The following is a 24790-nucleotide window of genomic DNA, read 5'->3' as shown; positions in this document are numbered from 1 at the left end:
GGAAAAAGTAAAAGTGAATTTTTTATGGCAATAGTGAGGTCTTATTTATTTCCCCCAGGAAAGTCGTTTGGAAACCCCAGCGCCAACAGGACCCTTTGGCAGCTGAGGCTGGAAGCAGCGGAACCAAAGGCAGACGGTCCTGAGTTGCTGGGGCGGACGTGGACCCAATCTGTCCGTCCTTGCAAGTTTCCCCCAGGGGCAGGACCTAGACGTGCGGCACATTCAGGTTCTTCAGGACCGTAGTGGTAGTCACTGGCCCAAGTTAGAGGCCAGCTGAGAAGTCTTCCTGCCTCAGGTGAGGAGAAAGTGACCAAATCCCGGGAAGTCTTTTTGGAAACCACCAAACCTTTGGGGGTACTCCACAGGGGTCGCTGGATTCGCCCGGAGCAAAGGATATATACGCCCCTGTCCCCTTTCCCTCTCTTCAGCACGCCTTCAACCTGGGTTTGGAAGTTTCCGAATAGTTTTTCGTCGTCACAGTGTAATTCTCAGGCAGAAGCGTGTATTTTTCTCTTTCCTTAGAACCTCTTTCACTTTCTCAGTGATTGTGTGCCAGCCGCCACGTCGCGTTTTTGTCCTTAAAAATTACGTTTTCAAACAGGATTTCCTTGCAGGAGAAAATTGACTGCAATGATTATAATTGTCAGAGCCCTTGAGGGAGTATCCTTCATGGGCATCACTCACCTGTGTGTTTTCACAATTAAAAGAGTAATCTGGCCAATTTTGTGCTCTTAACAGCCAAAAGTGAACTTTGCTTGTAGAGAAAAGTTAAATTACTTAACTAGGAGATCACAGAGGCAGCTTTCCTGACTCCCTGCTTCCTTCTTTATGACCAGAGGGAACTTAATCTTCAATCATTTAGGGTGGCTGGCTCCTAGCAGACTGCAGGAGAGCTCTAAGTTGTCTGGTAGGAAACTGGGCTACAAAAGAGAAGAATATAATTTTCTTTAGAGCATACCACTCCCCCACCTTCCATTTTTTAGGGAGGTATTGCAGGAAACAAGAGGAAAATGAACTATTTGTCACCCTTTCTCCAGGTTGACCCAAGTTGGCAGGTAATTAGTTCATAATAAAATATTCAGGCTTTGTGCCTTGACCATAGCTGAATAAACACATAGAAGCTGAATGCAGTAGAAAAAGAATTAAATGCAAGTGATAGCGTTTTTTGTTTGTTTGTTGGTTTTTTTTCCCCCGCTACTCTGCTTTTTCCGGTATGGTTCTTACTCTTATGTTAGAATTGATGACACTTCTTTTAGTTATCAAAATCTAGACATATAGGATATGGTTGTTCCAGATTTCACTTTTTAGGCCTATACATTGTACGTTCGTTACTGGGAACCCTGCAGCATACTGTTATTTTTAAGTGGAGCAGAGCCAAGCCATAGGATGTCGGTTCCTTAATAAAATGAATCTAATTTATGAGATATTACAAATATATAGTCAATTTAATTGAAGTACTATTAAATTACATAAGTGGATTAAATAGTTCCAGTGGGCTATGTTTATAGCATGGAGATTGAGTTCAGGCTCTGGGGAGACTGTGTTACAATTTTAGCTTTATGGCTCTCTAGCTATGTAGCCTTTGGCAAATTACTTCTCTGTTTTCCCTGTCTATAAAATGGCAATAATAATATTTCAAGAGTTGTGAAAGGATTGAATGAGGTAGTGCATGTAATGTGGTTATAATAGTAAGTGGTGCTTAGTAAGTGCTAAATAAATGTTAGCTATTATTTTGTAAACTGTTAGAAACAATAAGTCAGAGGGTAGTTGAGTTTACTTTTGTAAGCTTTCCGGAAACCTTAGGCATAATTAATAATTTGGCTATTTTGTTGCTGCCAAGCAACCAAAAATCTACTTAGATCACTCATTTTTTTTCCCCCCACATTTTTTTGGTGTCACATTTGCCACACAATTCTGCAGATTATAGCTTTGGTAAAGTTAACATATTTTCAAGGTAACATTTTATTGATGTTATATCATATTTGTATTTCTTTGTGTTTTATTACATGTGATCAGCTTTTCAACGTTTTTAATTTTTTTTTAATTGCAAAAGAAAAGACAGACATATTTAAATGGGATTTATGCTTCTTGTAGTATTTTGAGAACATATGGTTTTTGGTGGGGTCAGTCATACAGGTGAAATTTCCCAAAGTGAGGATTGATAACAATACTAATTCTGTGGAGTCTGGAATTCATTCATTCATTTTCTTCAGAAAACAGTCATTAAGCACTGATATGCATCTTATTTTGTGTATAAAAGGTGTGGGTCATATTCTTAAATAACTAATAACCTGTGAGGAAAGAATAGTGTTAACTGGGTAGTATCAAATGGTGTTTACTGTGGTAGTATCAAAAACTTTGCTTGAAACCAACTGGGTATAAAATGCATGATGTTTTTTCAAAAGGTGTGTTAGTAATATATTTATACAAATCCTTTTTTTCTTCTGCATTTTAAAGAGTTATGGATTGGTTAAGAAAATGGAGCACATATGGTAAATCCAAGGAATATATCAATTATTTATTTTTTGGGTGCAGAGGACAGATAATTAAAGGTAGACATGAAATACCAAAGTGTGCTCAGTTGAGTGTTTATACAGTTACAGTTTAAACTGATGTACACTCCACTGATACAGGGTACAGGGAGATGATCTCATCAGAGAATCAGACTGACAGACTGATTATCTTTTTTTTTTTGGATGTGCATGCGTAGTCTTTTCTCAGGGATAGTCTCTGAAGATGAGAATTTAGCATTGTGAGAAAAACAAATAGAAGAGCTTGAAATAGAAGACCATCTGAACCTAAAATATGATACTTATAATCTGTTCAGTCATCCTGATTACTTTTCAAATAGACAGTTATAATTCATTGAATCTACTTTTTAGCCTTAATTAAAATTCAAAAAAGTATATTTCATAAAAATGTTGACCTAATAATCAATTTTCATATCCCTAATGGTTGAAATGTTAATGATATTAGAACGTATTAGGCTACATTAAAAATTGTATTTAAATTATGTCTCTGGGTCCTCTTAGGTTCCTTGCTTTGCATATATAAGAAGGGTTTGTTACTTTTACTTGTTTAAGATGTTCGGATCATGAGTCTTAAGTTTTTTTTGATGTACTAAATATTGCATATTAACTTGATTTTCCCCAAGTATTAGAACATTCTTTTAAAAAAATCCAACGATCATGTTTTAATTTTTTTTTCTAGATTTGTTTACCTACAGAATGCTTCGGTATCCGTATTTTTGTAGAATGTATAAAGAATGTCTTTCATGTTGGTTGGCATCTGGCATACCTAATTTAGGTGTCTGGCCAAAGAGAATACATACTACAGCAGAAAAATATGGAGAATATGAAGCCCAGGAGCAAACAGATCAAACTCAAGCCCAGGAGTTACACAGATCTCAAGATAGAGATTTTGAAACTATGGCTAAATTACATATTCCAGTAATGGTGGATGAAGTTGTGCGTTGTTTGTCACCACAAAAAGGACAGGTGAGTTGAATTTTTATTTCTTAACACATTTTTTGTTGAGATAAAATTCGCTTATTGTAATATTCATAATTTTAAGGTATACAGTTCAGTGCCCTTTAGTATACAGATGAACCCCAACTTTTGATGGTTGGTGCGGAAGTGATACACGTTCAGTAGAAATTGTACTTTTGAGTACCATACAACCATGCTTTTTTAAAGTTTCAGCACAATATTCATATAAATTACATGAGGTAGTCAATAACTTTATTATAAAATAGGCTTTGTGTTAGTTGATTTTGCCTAACTGTAGGGTAATGTAAGTGTTCTCAGCATGTTTAAGATAGGTTAGGCTAAGCTATGATGTTCAGTAGGTTAAGTACTTAAATGCATTTTTGCCGCATGGTGTTTTCAAGTAATGAAGGGTTTGTCAGGACATAACCCCCATGTAAGTTGAGGAGAATTTGTATTCATAAGCTTATGACCACTGTTTAATTGAGGAATGTGTTTATCACCACAGTAGGAAACCCCATACCCATTAGTATTCACTCCCCATTGACATCCTTCCCCTAGCCCCTGACAACCACTAAGCTATTTTTTATCTCTATGAATTTGCTTATTCCAGACATTTCATTTAAATGGATTCATAGATATGTGGCATTTTTTTTTTTTTTTTTTTTTTGAGACGGAGTCTCGCTCTGTCACCCAGGCTGGAGTGCAGTGGCCGGATCTCAGCTCACTGCAAGCTCCGCCTCCCGGGTTTACGCCATTCTCCTGCCTCAGCCTCCCGAGTAGCTGGGACTACAGGCGCCCGCCACTCGCCCGGCTAGTTTTTTGTATTTTTTAGTAGAGACGGGGTTTCACCATGTTCGCCAGGATGGTCTCGATCTCCTGACCTCGTGATCCGCCCGTCTCGGCCTCCCAAAGTGCTGGGATTACAGGCTTGAGCCACCGCACCCGGCCGATATGTGGCATTTTTTATCTGTGTTCTTTTCACTCAGCATGTTTTCAAGGTTCTTCCATGGTGTTGCATGTATCTGTACTTGGTTCCTTTTTATTGCTGAATCATTGCATTGTATTGATTTGCCACATTTTGTTTATCCATTAACCAAATGATGAGCATTTATATTGTTTCTGCTTTGTGGCTGTTGTGAATAATGCTACTATGAACATTCGTGTACACATTTTCTTTTTTTTTTTGAAACGGAGTCTTGCTCTGTCACCCAAGCTAGAGTGCAGTGGCATGATGTTGGTTCACTGCAACCTCTGCCTCCTGGGTGCAAGCGATTCTCTTGCCTGAGCCTTCCAAGTAGCTGAGACTATAGGTGCACACTACCGTGGCTGGCTAATTTTTGTATTTTTAGTAGAGATGGGGTTTCACCATGTTGGCCAGGCTGGTCATGAACTCCTGACCTCAGGTGATCCTCCCGCCTTGGACTCCCAAAGTGTTGTGATTACAGGTGTGAGCCACCATCGCCGGCCTTGTACAAGTTTTGGTATGGACATATGTTTTCAGTTCTCTTGGTTATATATATCTAGGAGTGGAATTCCTCTAGGCTTAACTTTTTGAGGCTGTGAAAAACTGTTTCTCAGAATTGATTAGTTTTGTCAAATGACAGTCTTAAAAGAAAAAGAACGTTACACTGGCTGAATAGTTAGGGTATGAAAACTGAATCCAGCAGAGCTTCTTGAGAATTTTATTTCATAATCCTTTCAGGAATGGCTGGACACAAAGATATGAATCTGAATTCCTGTTCCCTGTTTTCTAAGCCTTGGTTTTCAACTACCCTGAAGTATTAGAGTTCCCCAGAGAAACAAAACCAACAGACAGTTGAACCTTGAACAATGTGGGAATTTGGGGTGTTGACCCCTACAGAGTTGAAAATCCATGTGTAACTTTTGACTCTCCAAAAAATTACTCATAATCTGCTGTTGACCAGAAACCTTACTGGAAACATAAACACATATTTCTTTTTTTCTTTTTCTTTTCTTTTCTTTTTTTTTTTTTGAGATGGAATTTCGCTCTTGTTGCCCAGGCGGGGGTGCAATGGCATAATCTCACCTCACTGCAACCTCTGCTTTCTGGGTTCAGTTGATTCTCCTGCCTCAGCCTCCCTAGGAGCCGGGATTACAGGCATGTACCACCACGCCCGGCTAATTTTGTATTTTTAGTAGAGATGGGGTTTCTCCATATTGGTCAGGCTGGTCTCAAACTCCTGACCTCAGGTGATCCACCCGCCTTGGCCTCCCAAAGTGCTGAGATTACAGGTGTGAACCAATATACCCTGCCATAAACACATATTTCATATGTTATGTGTATTATATACTGTATTCTTATAATAAAGTAAGCTAGAGAAAATAAAATATTAAGAGAATCATAAGGAAGATAAAATATATTTACTATTTATTAAGTGGAAGTAACTCATCATAATAGTCTTCATCCTTGTCTTGTTAAGTAGACTGAGGAAGAGGAGGAGGGGTTGGTCTTGCTGTTGCAAGGGTGGTAGAGGCTGAAGAAAATCCACAAATAAGTTGACTTTTGCAGTTCAAACCTGTGTTGTTCAAGGATAAATCGTGTGTGTGTGTGTGTGTGTGTATACCCATACACATACACGTATATATATATATGCATGTATATACACACACACACACACCTCTACCAATTTTGGATTTACCAGTGCTCCACAATCTTCTAAGCTAATTCTTTAACATAAGTCTCTCTCTTTATAGAAAGAGAGGATTAAAGGATTAAATAAGATCTTCGATTATGACCTTAGATCATAATCTAGATATTTAATTTAGATTAAATTAAATAAGGTCTATAATTATTGTTTAAAGTCATAATCGAAGACCTTATTTAATCCTGCCAGAAATACTGTAAGTAAGGTATGTGTGATCTCTTTAAAGCAATGTAAGAAATACTGGTTGATATAATATTCAAAACATAAAAGCTAGAAACTTTCTGATATGTATATTCATTCAGAAGAGAAAAAAGTTTTGTAGATTGTTTTCCATTTTTAAAGATAATTTAATGCTTATATTTCTTAATGTACTGACTTCAGAAATGTGATCCCTTATTCTAGCAGGTACTGTTTTTATCTAAATCAGTTATTTTTATATCTCATCTTTCTTCTTTTTCCAACGTATTGCTTAGTGGTTAAGAGCAAAGATTCTGGAACTGGACTGCCTAGGTTCGAAGCTCTTGTCTAGGAAACATGTGCATGTGTGCACACACCCAGCTTTTCTTTTTCCTGAAACTTTTTCATGTTGGATCAGGCAGTTTTCATGAACTAAATTTAAGCTATATGTATAAGGTGTACTACAATGGCTGGATGTTGCTCATACAAAAGCCATCAGGGATATGATGTGGGTTGCTTCGTAAAAATATTGTTTACCTTCTCCTCAGGCAGTATACACAGGCAAATTTACACACAAAATAAATACAGCATTCTTTAAAAAATTTTTTTTAAAATTTTAATTGTTCTAGAGAGAGTCTGTCTCTGTTGTTGAAGCTGAAGTACGCTGGTGTGATCATAACTCACTGTAGTCTGGAACTCCTGGGCTCAGGTGATCCTTGCTGTCTCAGCCTCCTGAGTAGCTGGTCCTAGAGGTGTGAGCTGCTGCATCCAGCTAAACCCTGTATTCTTAAATGAATTTATGTGTATAAAGTATTTAGCTCAATGCTGTCATATAGTGGTACTCCAAATGTACATGAAAATGTAAATTAAAGTATTAAATTGGATAAAACTTCTTGTTGAATGTGAGTGACTTCATCAAAAGGAAATTCTCTTGGTGTTTTAAAAAAGATCCATAATGCAGGGATAACAATTAAAATCCATAAATAAGTGTGAGTTTTATTTTTATTATTTATTTATTTATTTTAATTATTATTATACTTTTTAAGTTCTGGGGTACATGTGCACAACGTGCAGGTTTGTTACATATGTATACATGTGCTATGTTGGTGTGCTGCACGCATTAACTCGTCATTTACATTAGGTATATCTCCTAATGCTATCCCTCCTCCCTCCCCGCTCCCCACAATAGGCCCCGCTGTGTGATGTTCCCCTTCCTGTGTCCAAGTGATCTCATTGTTCAATTCCCACCTATGAGTGAGAACATGCGGTGTTTGGTTTTCTGTTCTTGCGATAGCTTGCTGAGAATGATGGTTTCCAGTTGCATTCATGTCCCTACAAAGGACACGAATTTTTTATGGCTGCATACTATTACATGGTGTTTATGTGCCACATTTTCTTAATCCAGTCTGTCACTGATGGACATTTGGGTTGATTCCAAGTCTTTGCTATTGTGAATAGTGCTGCAATAAACATATGTGTGCATGTGTCTTTATAGCAGCATGATTTATAATCCTTTGGGTATATACCCAGTAATGGGATGGCTGGGTCAAATGGTATTTCTAGTTCTAGATCCTTGAGGAATCGCCACACTGTTTTCCACAATGGTTGAACTAGTTTACAGTCCCACCAATGGTGTAAGAGTGTTCCTGTTTGTCCACATCCTCTCTAGCACCTGTTGTTTTCTAACTTTTTCATGATTGCCATTCTAACTGGTGTGAGATGGTATCTCATTGTGGTTTTGATTTTCATTTCTCTGATGGCCAGTGATGATGAACATTTTTTCATGTGTCTGTTGGCTGTATGAATGTCTTCTTTTGAGAAGTGTCTGTTCATATCCTTTGCCCACTTTTTGATGGGATTGTTTGCTTTTTTCTTGTAAATTTGTTTGAGTTCTCTGTAGGTTCTGAATATTAGCCCTTTGTCAGATGAGTAGATTGCAAAAATTTTCTCCCATTCTGTAGGTTGCCTGTTCACTCTGATGGTAGTTTCTTTTGCTGCACAGAAGCTCTTTAGTTTAATGAGATCCCATTTGTCAATTTTGGCTTTTGTTGCCGTTGCTTTTGGTGTTTTAGACGTGAAGTCCTTGCCCATACCTATGTCCTGAATGGTATCACCTAGGTTTTCTTCTAGGGTTTTTATGGTATTAGGTCTAACATTTAAGTCTCTAATCCATCTTGAATTAATTTTCGTATAAGGAGTAAGGAAAGGATCCAGTTTCAGCTTTCTACTTATGGCTAGCCAATTTTCCCAGCACCATTTATTAAATAGGGAATCCTTTCCCCATTTCTTTTTTTTCTCGGGTTTGTCAAAGATCAGATGGCTGTAGATGTGTGGTATTATTTCTGAGGGCTCTGTTCTGTTCCATTGGTCTATATCTCTGTTTTGGTACCAGTACCATGCTGTTTTGGTTACTGTAGCCTTGTAGTATAGTTTGAAGTCAGGTAGCGTGATGCCTCCAGCTTTGTTCTTTTGACTTAGGATTGTCTTGGCAATGCGGGCTCTTTTTTGGTTCCATATGAACTTCAAAGCAGTTTTTTCCAATTCTGTGAAGAAAGTCGTTGGTAGCTTAATGGGGATGGCATTGAATCTGTAAATTACCTTGGGCAGTATGGCTATTTTCATGATATTGATTCTTCCTATCCATGAGCATGGTATGTTCTTCCATTTGTTTGTGTCCTCTTTTATTTCACTGAGCAGTGCTTTGTAGTTCTCCTTGAAGAGGTCCTTTACATCCGTTGTAAGTTGGATTCCTAGGTATTTTATTCTCTTTGAAGCTGTTGTGAATGGAAGTTCATTCATGATTTGGCTCTCTGTCTGTTACTGGTGTATAAGAATGCTTGTGATTTTTGCACATTGATTTTGTATCCTGAGACTTTGCTGAAGTTTCTTACCAGCTTAAGGAGATTTTGGGCTGAGACAATGGGGTTTTCTAAATATACAATCATGTCATCTGCAAAGAGGGACAATTTGACTTCTTCTTTTCCCAACTGAATAGCCTTGATTTCTTTCTCTTGCCTAGTTACCCTGTCCAGAACTTCCAACACTATGTTGAATAGGAGTGGTGAGAGAGGGCATCCCTGTCTTGTGCCAGTTTTCAAAGGGAATGCTTCCAGTTTTTGTCCATTCAGTATGATACTGCTGTGGGTTTATCATAAATAGCTCTTATTATTTTGAGATACGTTCCATCAATACCGAATTTATTGGAAGTTTTTATCATGAAGGGCTGTTGAATTTTGTCGAAGGCCTTTTCTGCATCTATTGAGATAATCATGTGGTTTTTGTCTTTGGTTCTGTTTATATGCTAGATTACGTTCATTGATTTGTGTATGTGGAACCAGCCCTGCATCCAAGGGATGAAGCCCACCTGATCATGGTGGATAAGCTTTTTGATGTGCTGCTGGATTCAGTTTGCAAGTATTTTATGGAGGATTTTTGCATCCATGTTTATCAGGGATATTTGCCTAAAATTCTCTTTTTTTGTTGTGTCTCTGCCAGGCTTTGGTATCAGGATGATGTTGGCCTCATAAAATGAGTTAGGGAGGATTCCCTCTTTTTCTGTTGATTGGAATAGTTTCTGAAGGAATGGTACCAGCTCCTCCTTATACCTCTGGTAGTATTCAGCTGTGAATCCGTCTGATCCTGGCCTTTGTTTGGTTGGTAGGCTATTAATTATTGCCTCCATTTCGGAGCCTATTGGTCTATTCAGGGATTCAGCTTCTTCCTTGTTTAGTCTTGGGAGAGTGTATGTGTCCAGGAAATTATCCATTACTTTACATTTTCTAGTTTATTTGCGTAGAGGTGTTTATAGTATTCTCTGATGGTAGTTTGTATTTCTGTGGGGTTGGTGGTGATATCCTCTTTATCATTTTTTATTGCATCTATTTGATTGTTCTCTCTTTTCTTCTTTATTAGTCTTGCTAGTGGTCTATCAACTTTGTTGATCTTTTCAAAAAACCAGCTCCTGGATTCATTGATTTTTTGGAGGGTTTTTTGTATCTCTATCTCCTTCAGTTCTGCTCTGATCTTAGTTATTTCTTGCTGTCTGCTAGCTTTTGAATGTTTGCTCTCGCTTCTCTAGTTCTTTTAATTGTGATGTTAGGGTGTCAATTTTAGATCTTTCCTGCTTTCTCTTGTGGACATTTAGTGCTATAAATTTCCCTCTACACACTGCTTTAAATGTGTCCCAGAGATTCTGTTGTGTTGTGTCTTTGTTCTCATTGGTTTCAGAGAGCATCTTTATTTCTGCCTTCATTTCGTTATGTACCCAGTAGTCATTCAGGAGCACGTTGTTCAGTTTTTATGTAGTAGAGCGGTTTTGATTCAGTTTCTTAGTCCTGAGTTGTAGTTTCATTGCACTGTGGTCTGAGACACAGTTTGTTATAATTTCTGTTCTTGTACATTTGCTGAGGAGTGCTTTACTTCCAACTATGTGGTCAATTTTGGAGTAAGTGCGATGTGATGCTGAGAAGAATGTATATTCTGTTAATTTGGAGTGGAGAGTTCTGTAGATGTCTATTAGGTCCCCTTGATGCCAAGTTGAGTTCAATTCCTGGATATCCTTGTTAACTTTCTGTCTCGTTGATCTGTCTAATGTTGACAGTGGGGTGTTAAAGTCTCCCATTATTATTGTATGGGAGTCTAAGTCTCTTTGTAAGTCTCTAAGGACTTGCTTTATGAATCTAGGTGCTCCTGTGTTGGGTGCATATGTATTTAGGATAGTTAGCTCTTCTTGATGAATGGATTCCTTTACCATTGTGTAATGGCCTTCTTTGTTTTGATCTTTGATTGTTTCAAGTCTGTTTTGTCAGAGACTAGGATTGCAACCCCTACTTTTTTTGTTTTCCATCTGCTTCGTAGATTTTCCTCCATTCCTTTATTTTGAGCCCATGTGTGTCTCTGCATGTGAGATGGGTCTACTGAATACAGCAAACGTATGGGTCTTGACTCTTTATCCAATTTGCCAGTCTGTGTCTTTTAATTGGACCATTTAGACCATTTACATTTAAGGTTAATATTGTTATGCGTGAACTTGATCCTGTCATTATAATATTAGCTGGTTATTTTGCTTGTTAGTTGATGCAGTTTCTTCCTAGCATAGATGGTCTTTACATTTTGGCATGTTTTTGCAATGGCTGGTACTGGTTGTTCCTTTCCATGTCTAGTGCTTCCTTCAGGATCTCTTGTAGGGCAGGCCTGGTGTTGACAAAATCTCTATGCATTTGCTTGTCTTTAAAGGATTTTATTTCTCCTTCACTTATGAAACTTAGTTTGGCTGGATATGAAATTCTGGGTTGAAAATTCTTTTCTTTAGGAATGTTGAACATTGGCCCCCACTCTCTTCTGGCTTGTAGAGATTCTGCTGAGACATCTGCTATTAGTCTAATGGGCTTCCCTTTGTGTGTAACCTGACCTTTCTCTCTGGCTGCCCTTTACATTTTTTCCTTCATTTCAACTTCAGTTAATCTAACAATTATGTGTCTTGGAGTTGCTCTTCTCAAGGAGTATCTTTGTGGCGTTCTCTGTATTTCCTGAATTTGAATGTTGGCCTGCTTTACTAGGTTGGGGAAGTTCTCCTGGATGACATCCTGCAGAGTGTTTTCCAATTTGGTTCCATTCTCCCTGTCACTTTCAGGATTATGGTCTTTTCACATAATCCCATATTTCTTGGAGGCTTTGTTCATTTCTTTTTACTCTTTTTTCTCTAGACTTCTCGCTTCATTTCATTCATTTGATCTTCAGTCACTGATACTCTTTCTTCCAGTTGATCGAGTCAGTTACTGAAGCTTGTACATTTGTCACGTAGTTCTCATGTCATGGTTTTCATCTCTATCTGTTCGTTTATGGACTTCTTTGCATTGATTATTCTAGTTATCCATTCTTCCATTCTTTTTTCAAGGTTTTTAGTTTGTTTGTGCTGGGTACGTGGTTCCTCCTTTAGCTCTGAGAAGTTTGATCGACTGAAGCCTTCTTCTGTCAACTCGTGAACGTCATTCTCCATCCAGCTTTGTTCCATTGCTGGTGATGAGCTGCGTTCCTTTGGAGGGGGAGATGCTCTCTGAGTTTTTGAATTTCCAGCTTTTCTGCCCTGCTTTTCCCCCATGTTTGTGGTTTTATCTGCCTTTGGTCTGATGATTGTGACATACTGATGAGTTTTTGGTGTGGGTGTCCTTTCTGTTTGTTAGTTTTCCTTCTAACAGTCAGGACCCTCAGCTGCAGGTCTTCTGGAGTTTGCTTGAGGTCCATTCCAGACCCTGTTTGCCTGGGGATCAGCAACAGAGGCTGCAGAAGATAGAATATTGCTGAACAGCGAGTGTTGCTATCTGATTCTTGCTTAGGAAGCTTTGTCTCAGAGGTGTACCCAGCCGTGTGAGGTGTGAGGTGTCGGTCTACACCTAGTGGGGGATGTCTCCTAATGAGGCTACTCAGTTGTCAGGGACCCACTTGAGCAGGCAGTCTGTCTGTTCTCAGATCTCTACCTCCGTGCTGGGAGAACCACTGCTCTCTTCAAAGCTGTCAGACAGGGACATTTACATCTGCAGAGGTTTCTGCTGCTGCTTGTTTAGCTATGTCCTGTCCCCAGAGGTGGAGTCTACAGAGGCAGGCAGGCCTCTTTGAGCTGTGGTGGGCTCCACCCAATTCGAGCTTCCTGTGGGCTTTGTTTACCTACTTAAGCCTCAGCTATGGCGGACGCCCCTCCCCCAGCCATGCTGCCACCTTGCAGTTAGATCTCAGACTGCTGTGCTAGCAATGAGGGAGGCTGCCTGGGTGTGGGACCTTCCGGGCCAGGTGTGGGATATAATCACCTGGTGTGTCGTTTGCTGAGACCCTTGGTAAATCGCAGTATTAGGGTAGGAGTTACCCGATTTTCCAGGTGTTGTGTGTCTTAGTTTCCCTTGGCTAGGAAAAGGAATTCCCTTCCCCCTTGTGCTTCCCAGGTGAGGCGATGCCTCGCCCTGCTTCAGCTCTCGCTGGTCGGGCTACACCGGCTGACCATCACTGACTGTCTGACACGCCCCAGTGAGATGAACCTGGTACCTCAGTTGAAAATGCAGAAATCGTCCATCTTCTGTGTCGCTCACACTGGGAGCCGGAGGCTGGAGCTGTTCCTATTCGGCCATCTTCAAGTGTGAGTTTAAAAAAATGTATATTGAAATATATATGATGTATTTTAATGTGTGTATATATACATACATATATACAGCTATATATACACCTGTGTGTGTGTATATATATACACATATGTATGTATATATATAACCGCCCCATCTTTTCAAATATATATACATCTATATATGTATGTATATGTATATGTACGTACATATGTGTATATATGTATATGTATATGTACATACATATGTATATATATTTGAAAGGATGGGGCAGTTAGTAAAAATTGGAACCAAATTCAGTGGCTTGAACTTCACTTCTGAAACTAAAAACCAAAGTACATTGTATTAATTTATTAAACTTTAGTAACAAAGCCAAATGCATATTTTGCCGTAAGCCATGGAGTAGAAAAACAAACAAAAACAAATTGCGCTACATCTTCTAGCAAATCAGTATTGTATCCAACTTTTTTCCAAAACCAAGTGGAATAAAATTAGATAATTCTACAACTTGACCTACACTACTGTTTCATTCTGTTCAGGTACCTACAAATGTAATGTTGGTTTATTTTGACATTTTCCTTGTTCTGATTTGAGTTGGGTTTTCCAGTAACTTTTTATAGAAAGTTTAATTTTATCAATGTTATTTCTGAAAACTTTTCTTGTGAGATACACTTAGAGACAATGTTATTTCTTACCCTTTCTGCTGTCTGGCAGACAGCTTTATTCACTATTCCCTTAATCTTCAAGTAATAAAGAGCTGGTGACAGTCCTTGGACAGGAAAGGTCTTTATATCATCCATAATCCATTATTTGCTTCTCTTCTTCCTGAGCCTTTTCCCCCAAATCATTTTCCTTTGCAAACTATGAGTCATACACTCACTTGCATCAGTCACTTACTTACTATTACCTTTTTCTGCATCGACTTCAATGGTGAATTTACAGATGAAACTTTTTTTTTTTTTTGAGATGGAGTCTCGCTCTGTCCCCCAGGTTGGAGTACAGTGGTGCGATCTCGGCTCACTGCAAGCTCCTCCTCGTGGGTTCACTCCATTCTCCAGATAAAGCTTTGATGTAACAGGAACTTTAAAAAATATCTGAATTTATTTAAAGTGAGGCGCAAGGCATTTTATAGTTCTTTTTTCTTTAATACTCGAAAGGTGTTCACCTAAAGAAAATAGTGATTTTGGGAATTTCTTCAGCATCATAGCTAGTTTACTACCTATGTAGTTTACTACAAATTTGTTTTCAAATGCACTTAAAATATTTACTAGTTTTAATTATGAGAAAAATATCCTCTTTCCCTTGGAAAGTATTTAAAATTTTAATTGTTAAGAAGAAATTAAAGATACCATTTCTCCTTGCTTAGTTTGCATTATTTCATATTCTAGGTGAATAACTTCTTGTGAAAATGTATTATCCTAAGAACATTTTTTTTTTCTCCTGGAGATATTTTACTCTGGGCTAATAGATTAACTTTTTATTCTTGATTTCTGAAAACAGGAGAAAAAAAAGTTTAGTGATTTTCTAAATAACTAAATTCTGCTTAGTTTAAGATGGTAGCAGTTTGGAGAGTATAGGAAACCTGATATTCTTGCCCCAGTAGTAGTGCTAATTTAGCTTGGTGCCTTGGGGCTTCTTTGAGTGCTATTATAAGGGTACAAGTGCCCCACTAGTACAAGTAGCTGTGCGGTTTGGTCAATTAACTTTCCATGGTTATGCCTCAGATTCCTCATCTGTAAAATGAGGAAATAGAACCTATCTCACTTCTGGTTACTCTGAGGATTAGATGAGTGAATATACATAAATTATTTAGAATTGTATCTTCCAAGTAGTTGAGCCCAATAAATATTAGCTGTTATGGGAATAGCAAGAGTCAAAGTTGTTAGCCAGATTAAAAAAGAAATTCAGGAGAAAAATGCAAGGAGAGAGCAAAGGTGGAACCAACCTGTCTGGAAATGAAAAAGTACTGTTTCCTCTTTCTGGAACTCTCCTCATCTTCATCCTTCAGGCCTGGAGTCAGGTTTTACTTGTTTATGGGAACTTTTGATGAGCCTCCACAGAAAACAGGTATCCCAATTACATATCATGTACTTTTGTTCATAGCAGCTTAATGTCATAATTATAATTTTGATGAGATTATTTGTTCAATAGACACCCTCTTAGTAGATTGCCCTCCATGAAGCCATGGACATATTTGTCTTGCTTACCATTATATCTCTAGTGCTTAGCACAAGGCCTGCCACATGGTGATTTTGTAATGATGTTTTAAGTGAATGAATAAAAGTCAAAATAAACTAGAAGACAGATGTGAGGCACCAATAAGAGGAATGTCCCTTGGGTACTGAGGTAGCTTCTCTGGCTCAAGACTTTTATATAATTTCAGTGTCAGTAGGCAGGCCAGGTCTGATCAAGTAACTGATCTGAAAAAACAGATACAAGGGCTGAGAAAATAAGCTGGCACCTAAACTCAAGTAAAATAGATTCTGATGACAAATAGGTTAAAAATGCTAGGTTTGGTTTATAAATATTTCACAGTGAGTATTTTACCTATTTTAAGTTATAATGTTTAGTATTTTTATAACTATTAAATTTTCTATAGTTATGGTACTAGCTTTGATAATTTTCTTTATTAAATGCATTATGCTCTGTACAATGGAATTTTCTTAAGATCAGTAGCAGTATTTTACTTGTTTTATTTAAAAATCTTTGCAATATTTAATGGAGAGCAGACATCAAAGAGAAAAATACTGAAACTATATGTTTGCTCTCTTTAAATATTGGAGGCTGATGACAGGAGTTTATTTTGTTTGACTCCAAATTGTTAAAGAGAAGATTTCCTAAGGGATAGGACCAATGGCATAGCATCTAGAGGGAGATAGTTAAAAAAATTTTTTTTGAGATGGGGTTTCACTCTGTCGCCTGGGCTGGAGTGCAGTGGGGGCGATCTTGGCTCACTGCAAGCTCTGCCTCCTGAGTTCACACCATTCTCCTCCTGCCTGAGCCTCCCGAGTAGCTGGAACTATAGGCGTCTGCCACCACACCCAGCTAATTTTTTTGTATGTTTAGTAGAGACAGGGTTTCACCGTGTTAGCCAGGATGGTCTCCATCTCCTGACCTCGTGATCTGCCCGCCTCAGCCTCCCAAAGTGCTGGGATTACAGACGTGAGCCACCGTGCCTCGCCTTTTTTTTTTTCTTCTTAAGAAAATACTTAAAAGTTTCAGATGGGATGGACTGTTGATGTTGTGTTTTCCCTCTCTTATTTTTTAAAAAACAGGCTTCTTTTAGGCAAATTTTATTTTACATTGCATTCTTCCTTTGTTTGGAGAATGTTTTTAAAAGTCATTTAGCACATTAAGTGACCTTTGTATTAAAATATCTTCCGAAATGTGACACTGCCAGTGCTGTGCTTGTAAAGGTTTAACAGCTGGCTCTCTGGGCATAAGGGGTGGGATGTGAATTAAAAAAAAATGAAAAACCCTGATTTTAGTATTTGCAAATTTCCATGGTGTATGTATTCCTGATGTCACGGAATGTAGATTTAGTCTCTGCCTATTTCTTCAATTTCTGTTTCCCTCTTCTTGAATTTTATATCAATCACAATGCAGTTTTCCATACACTTTATAGTATTTGATGCTTCTGTTCCCTTACACTTGCTCTTTTCCCTGTGACTTGGTCTGAGAACATCTTGTTCATATTTCTGTATCTGGGTTAGTCAACTTATACTTCTTCAAGTTTCTCTTCAAAGTTATTCACTCTTTCTTCTTTTGACTGCTTCAGAACCTTGTCCTTGTTTTCTCCTTTTTTCTTTTTTTTAAAATTTTTATGAGTACATAGCAGACATATATATTTATAGGGCAAATGAGCTATCTTAACACAGGCATTCAGTGTGTGACAATCACGTTAGGGTAAATGGGTCATCTATCATCTCAAGCATTTATCATTTCTTTGTGCTACGAGCATTCCAATTATATTCTTTTAGTTATTTTAAAATGTACAATAAATTATTGTTGACTGTTACCTGTTGTGCTTTCAAATAATCTTATTCATTCTACCTAACTATATTGAACCTTGTCCTTTTTAAAATTATGGAGTGTATTACATTGTATTATAATTATTTCTTCATTGTTATAGATTGGAAGCTTATTAAGAATAAAGACAATGTCTTTTTCTTCTTTGTTTCCCCAGCACCAGTATAGTGCCTGACTCTTAGTGGGAGGGCAATAAATATTTATTTTAACTGTGGTTGAACTGATAATTTATTAGTGTTATCGGTTGATTTAACTTAATTGGCTTTTTTATTTATGCACTGGGATCTGAGGATAGTGCTGTCTTTGGGCCCTGTGCTATACAAAAATTTGTTGCTTCATTTGTGTAATAGATTTAGAAAGAAGAAATTTTGACACTTCTAATACGTCTTTAAAGGGTTTCAAAATATTCTTAACCTGAACTCTCCAATATAACTATTAATGATTTATAACATAACTTGAGAATAACAACATATTATTATAATACAACATTTTAGAAGCAAATTACTTTTTTGAAGAAAACAATTTATTTTTCATATTACTTTATGGTTTTTAGAGATAGACAATTGTTTTATGATATCTTAAGCAAAATGAATATTGTTGTTTTATTATTTTACTGTTGAAGGTTCTATATTGAAGATTTTTTCCTATGAAAACTTTTAAAGCTTATCTTTGGTATGTATTTAAAAATCTCATTAGTATTGGATTTTATGATTAGCTTTAGGTTTATTATATGCAATATTTTAAGAGTGGCGTGTTTATCTGTTATTTGGGATAAATGTAGCATTTATAGGTAACCTGCATTGCCTAGCAATGTGATGAATATTTTGCATACTGTTGTTAAGGTATTTAAAATCTTTAGGGAGTCAAAGTAAAGTAAACCTACTAGACAACAATTAAATGTTGAATTCTTATATTTGATCATTTAATAAATAATTTTTATATAGTATTTTTAGTTATAAAAAGTATAGTTTATTAAAACTCTAATGTGTATTAACTCCATCTTACTCAAAGTATCAAGTTTAGAAATTCCTCTTAGAGAGTCTTGGTGTGAGAGGTATGGGAATATGAATCCCACAGGTAAATTTAGCATATTTTATTTAATGAGAATGTTTATGGATTACATTTTTTATAAAATGCTTGTTCATATCATATGTTATAAAAATAAAAACTGATGCAGAAATGAGTTTTCTTGGTTATCTCTTCAAATCCTACTATATGTATACATATATATGTATATATACTATATACTATATATAGTGTATATATGTATATATACACATGTGTATATATACACACTATATAGTGTATATATGTATATACACATATATATGTATATATATCAAATTAGCATATAATTTGATATAATGACGTCTCAAACATTAAAGAATGAAGCAAACGGTTTATACAGACCGAGAGAGAAAATAAGTAGCTATAAGAAATGCACATACGTTCTAAAGCAATATTCACCATTTAAATGTTATTTAAATATAGGTTAAATATTTAAACTATATAGTATATATATAGTGTGTATATAGTATATATATATATACAGTGTATATATAGTGTATATAGTATATATAGTGTTTTAGGTAAATGAGATAGTTATGACTAAAGTATTACTTAATCTAACAGTTTTTTAGAATGTTAGAAGTAAACATTATTTAAACTAAATGAAAATAGCATGTTTTTTCATGCTTATTTTTTCCATAATGATGGGTTACCATTTAAAAATTGTTTTTATATATATGTATATAGGTGTGTATATATACATTTATGTATAAATATAAGTAACTGTATAATTAGGTTTTCATATTCAAATCTAATAATTACAGTGTATATTGAATGTATAACATCGTTTTTAGTAAATTCAACATTCATGAAAATGTGCTTGTTTTCTACCACTGAATTAATGCATTTTTATCACTATATAATTCTCTTTATTTGAATTGTGAAGCAAATTATTACTAGAGGACATCAAATAATTAAGACCGACAACTTATTCAATTGTTTTTCCTATCCAGTGACTTTAAATTATCTTTTTTCTAGTTGGTCTTTCTCATGGTCCTAAGCTAATTCTTTGCTACTAAAATATAAGAATTAAGATTTTAAAAAATCAGGCTTCCAAGGTAATTTTTCTTTCTGGCAAGCAAAAGAAATAAACTGTGGATATTTAATATATTCATAAAGATGGAGAATTTCCCACTTGAGGCGAGTATATACTGGGAAGAATATTATTAATAATAACAACATAGAGTTGTATAAGATTTTACAGTTTATGGAGCACTTTTATATATTATTGACTGTGCTTTTCGTTAATACTAATTTCAGTAGTGTTTTGTGTAAAGTATTGTGTCAGATATGGAAAGAAGGACAGGAAATGTCTCCGATGCTTATGTTTTACTGGAACCATATAGTAATAAATGACAGTGTATGGACTTGAATGCTTCTAACTAATAATCAGGTTATACAGTATGCTTTTTTCCTTCAAACCTAAGTGTTCTTACGTTCTAGTGGACACCCTAGAAGAACTTCAGAGCTTGTATCAGGCCCCTTAATCCCTTAGGACAGCTATTTGGCCTAACGTTACTAGAGAATACATCACTAGCCCCCTGAGCACTTGTGACCATGCCCGAGCTCAGTCATTTAGAGCACATTATGCTGTTCTTGTCTTCATAACCCTCTGCAGAGGAGGCCAGACACATCTAATTGGCTAGCTCACTGAATTTTTCAGAGCTTGATCCCAGATTGATCTCTCACTCTTGCAAGGAAACCTTATATTTATAATAACAGTATCAGAAGATAAATTGCTCAAAGAAAGATACGGGATAAGCTGACTAGAGCCAGTAAGTGACTGAGGCTTAGAAATGAGGATGGAGAGAAATTGTTGTGTCGAGGGAAATAAAAAACTGTAAGAGGATGACTTGAAGAAACAGAGTGTTAATACTAAAAAGGAAAACAAAAACTCCATGAATTTCTGTCCTCTCTGTATGTTTTCCCTGCTTTCTCTAGCACTGAGGTACCATTAGTCTCTTCTCTATGGCTTTAATATTACTCTTAACTTTGTAGCAGAAATATGAAAGAATTAAAACTGACCTCAGTTTTATATCCCCTTATGTTAAATGATCTGTATGATGGTTATATGAATACTTTAATATTTCTACCAGTATAGAACATCATCGCCAAGATAGTTTCTTCTTTGAGCAATACATATGAAACCAACATTTTTTAGTAGAAAAACTTGATTTTTCTCCAATTTAAAACTACCGAAATAGTGAACTACTTTTATGAATGAACATGTAAGTAACTTCTCTTGCTAGGGCCTGTTTTAGAATTTAAATACAGACAGATTTTTCAGAGAATTGAGATAACTGTGAGAGAGGAATGTTTTACAATGTTTTGTTGTTTTTGTACTTATTTTTGTAACATCATGTCAGTAATAGAAACCATCCAGATTTTTCTAAAGTTATTAAGCTTTCCCCTGAGGAGTTTAAAGGCATGATTGATAGCATATAAAATAAATACTTTTATTTCAAGATTTCTTCAGAGTAGGTATTAATACTTCTTTGAGCAATTTATATCAGGGATATGTCAGTTTTGTTTAAGTATGCCTTGTGAAAGCCAGGAGTAAGAAGTTGTATAGTGTCAAATTCTCCATTTCCTGTGAAATCTGTGTATAGATGGACACTATTCTTGGTTTGATTGTGCTGGCGATATTATATCTGAGTCTTATGCAATTGGATGAACAAGTATACATCCAAAACTCTGAAATTTTGTTTCATTTTTTTTTATTTCAGTGTATTCTATTCTGAATTTTGGAACCAAGCTAGCTGATTTTACACATTTGATTTTATGATTACATATGGAAAAAAATCAAAACCACGATATTAGAGGTCCCTCACACCTTTCACTGTAATTCTGTGGTAAAGGGAATTAGAATAATTTATTGGTTAAATAAAGTAACTATAAATCAATTTTTAACAAATTAGATTTTGAGTTAGAATGATTGTGTATTACAGGTGCAACTTAAATTGCTGTAACTGTTTTGTTAACTTCTTTTTTAGATAAAAAATCTTCTAAAATCTTATTTTTCTGAAATGTAAACTTATTATGCATCTTAAACTGTTCTTGATCGACTTAAGGTAGTAATTTTGAATATTTTTTGTTTCCGTATTCTATGCATCAGTGGAATTCTAAGTGACTTAATTCCTTATTTCTCCAAATCCACACATGGCTGTGTATTTTTGGGTGCCTTTATTTCTTTTCAGCTAATGCTTATATCTTAGTATGCTCACACAGCAATTGAGTCTTCTTGACAAAATTTTCTAATGCATTTAATCTAAGCAAATTGGTGGGCTTTTCTTGGTGAAAGTAGGTAGCACATTAAATCAGAAAACCTAGAGTACTCATCCCTCAGATCTACACATGGCTGACTCTCTCACTCTGGTTGTTATTCAGATGATACCTTTTCAGGGATGCCTTCCCTGGCCACCCTGTCTGAAATTTCAACTGCCATCTTCAAATGTTTGGTATCCTCCTTCCTTGCTTGTTTTCTCCTTAGCACTTAACAGTGATATGCTATATATACCATTCTCTTTTGCTTCTTAACTGTCTGCCCCTTCCTCCCCCAACTCCCTTCTCTGCCACTTTCCTCCATGGCACACTATCTTGAAAGATTGGATTTTTGTGTGATTTTTGCCACTGTATCCTCAGTGCTAAGAGCATTTGGCATGTAGAAGATACCCCATAAATATTTGTTGAAATAATTACTGAATGGAGGAATGAAAAGAAAGGTCCTAGTGAAAGAGGCATTGAGGAGATAGATGTGACAATGACTGGGTGAAGAGAAGCAAGGATAGGGAGAAATGAAAAAATGGCAGTGAACTGTTAAATGTGAGTTTTAGTGTGAAAATGAGACCATTCTCTCATTTATTCAGAAGATACCTATTAAGTTTCTACTGTATATCAGGTGCAATGCACTTAGTACTGGCTATGCAATATAGAACAAAATTAGACATGGTCTTATCCCTTAAGGAGCTTACAATTTAGTGGTTGAAATGGGCATTTATCAAGTAATTATGCAAGTGAATATGAAATTTCCACTGCCATGAAAGAGTATATGGTGCTCTTAGATCTCCAAACAGGAAGATTTAAGCTGGTAAGGTTTTCTTGAGTGGCAAGTAATCATAAGGCCAAAGAATCTAGACAATTAAATCTGTTAAGAGGAGGGTAAAGAACATTTCAAAGAGGAAAGGGAACATGTACAAAGGTTCTGTGCTAGAGGGAGCTTGGTAAGAATGAAAGATTGTAAGCAAACCACTGAGTGAGTGTGCTGAAAATGCAGAGGAAGATGGTGCAAGATGAGGCTGGAGAGGCAGGTGGAGGTGAGAGATGATTAAGTCTGCTTTTTAAAAAGGCAATTCTCTCTACACTATGGAGGATGGATTGGTCCAGATTAATTATGAGACTTTCGTCCAGACAAAAGATAATGAGTGGTAATAGTTAAGACATTGGAGAAGAATGGGCAGATTTGAGGGAGATTTAAGAGGTAAAAAGCATAGGACAAAGCTGACATTTATAAAATAGTGTGTTCAGGCTGCTAGAATGACTAGGTTGCTTAAAAAAAAATGGACATTTATTTTTCACAATTCTGGAGAAGGGAAGTCTGAGATCAAGGTGCCTGCAGATCCAGTATCTGTTGAGGACCTAGGACTTGAAGAAAAAGATTGTTTTCTGGTGCCATGAAGCTGGAGTGAAAGGTAAATTGTTTATGATATTTTCAATACTTGGGCTATTTTCTTAATATTTATTCTTAACTTTTTCCTTGCTATTGTTAATAATATTTTATTTAAATTCCAAAACACCTACTTGCTGATCCCCTGTATACACATTATTTTATTTCATTTAGAAACTTGTATCAATAAAGTGACTTTAATTTATTTGAAAGAAACATTTTATTGCTATTTTATGTAGAATAAGCATTACCACATAGAACCAATTAATACTATTATAACTATTAATCTATATAAAATTATATAAGTTTTTCTGTGTAAAAATTTTACGTAAACTTTTATTTACATAAAAGTATACTTTAGAAATCACCGCAAGAGTTAAAAGTTTGCCGGCTTGGTAACTATGACATTATTCATCTTGGTACATTATTTGAAATTTGCTGTTTCTTTTCATGTGTCTATAGCTTCATTGCCTTGGGCTAATATTCAACCTATTAGTTGGCTTATCACCATTCACAGACTGGTAAATTAAGTGTCAGGTAACACCCGCTTGAGTCTGAATGTGATTTCTTACTTGTATCTTTTCATAGCTATTTGTGAATTATAATGCCTAATAGAAAAGAAGGAAGGATTTTCTTGCATGTAAATTTCCATTGAATGCTCTGTGGGCATTTTCATATGGCAACCATTTTAGCCAAGACAGAAACTTTGTTTCCCTATTCATGTATTAATGGTGTTTTATAGGTTGGGTAAAAAATAAATTAAGGACAGAAAAAAAATTAACCAGAAATAACAGTATAATCTCTAGATGAATGCATGTTGCTGTTAGGTACTATATGCTACATTAATATTCTGTAAGAATATTTAAAATAATCATATAAATAATTTAGTTTAAATCAATATAATGCTAGAAATTGAAAGAGTTTGTATGAGAAAGACATTCAGGGAGTACAGTTTTGTAAATGTGTTATTATTTGCTGAAAATTGACATAAACTATGTATGTATGCTATATATATTTATTTTCAAGCTTCTTAAAAATTGGACATGTTGTAGTTTATATAGTTTTTCCTCAAAATACTTTCAATGCTAGTGGTAGAAATTTAAATTTTTTACAATGGACATTTTATATGAATCTTTCACTGTGGTTTTATTTTGCAGTGTTTTGCATAAAAGTTGAAAAGTGAGTAGAAAGTATGCAATCACTATTTTTCCCTTTGTTGAATTCAGGGATATGGGATTTTCTGTAAAATTGTGAGTAGGGAAACTAAATTCTATAAAATGAGTTTTCTGATCATTCAGATTTGGTAGTTAAGGCTTTATTATTTAATTAGCCTTAGGTGATTTGGGATATTCTGACCATCAACTAAATTTTTTAGTCTGTAATCTAAAGTGGTACTGATGGTGTTTTAGGAGAGTACAAATATATTAAATTGACTCTACTGTATCAATTAGCCTTTGATGGTTTTCCTCTTTGTTATGTTAATTTATTCTCATGACCCAGACTGGGGGATCCTTTTTTTAAAATTTCTAACATTGTTGTTTATATGGGCCTTTTATTGCTGGATTTCTCAACTTGTCCTCATAGGACATA

The 24790-nt window shown here is 35.9% G+C and overlaps 1 protein-coding gene across 2 annotated transcripts in view; it reads left to right on the top strand.

Moving 5' to 3' along the window:
- METTL15 (methyltransferase like 15) overlaps positions 1-24790 on the top strand; it is a 223070-nt gene that overhangs the window by 1864 nt on the left and 196416 nt on the right. For both annotated transcript variants that reach the window (XM_025357718.1, XM_025357717.1), the window contains exons 2-3: positions 59-295; positions 3211-3497. In XM_025357718.1, the coding sequence (XP_025213503.1) occupies positions 3228-3497 (270 nt within the window). In that variant the 5' untranslated portion in view covers positions 59-295; positions 3211-3227. The remainder of the gene's footprint in view (positions 1-58; positions 296-3210; positions 3498-24790) is intronic.

Source organism: Theropithecus gelada, chromosome 14 (assembly GCF_003255815.1).
Source record: "Theropithecus gelada isolate Dixy chromosome 14, Tgel_1.0, whole genome shotgun sequence".
NCBI classification, from domain to species: domain Eukaryota; kingdom Metazoa; phylum Chordata; class Mammalia; order Primates; family Cercopithecidae; genus Theropithecus; species Theropithecus gelada.
The sequence above is the reverse complement of the archived record's forward strand: the minus strand, read 5'-3'. Positions and strand labels throughout refer to the sequence as shown.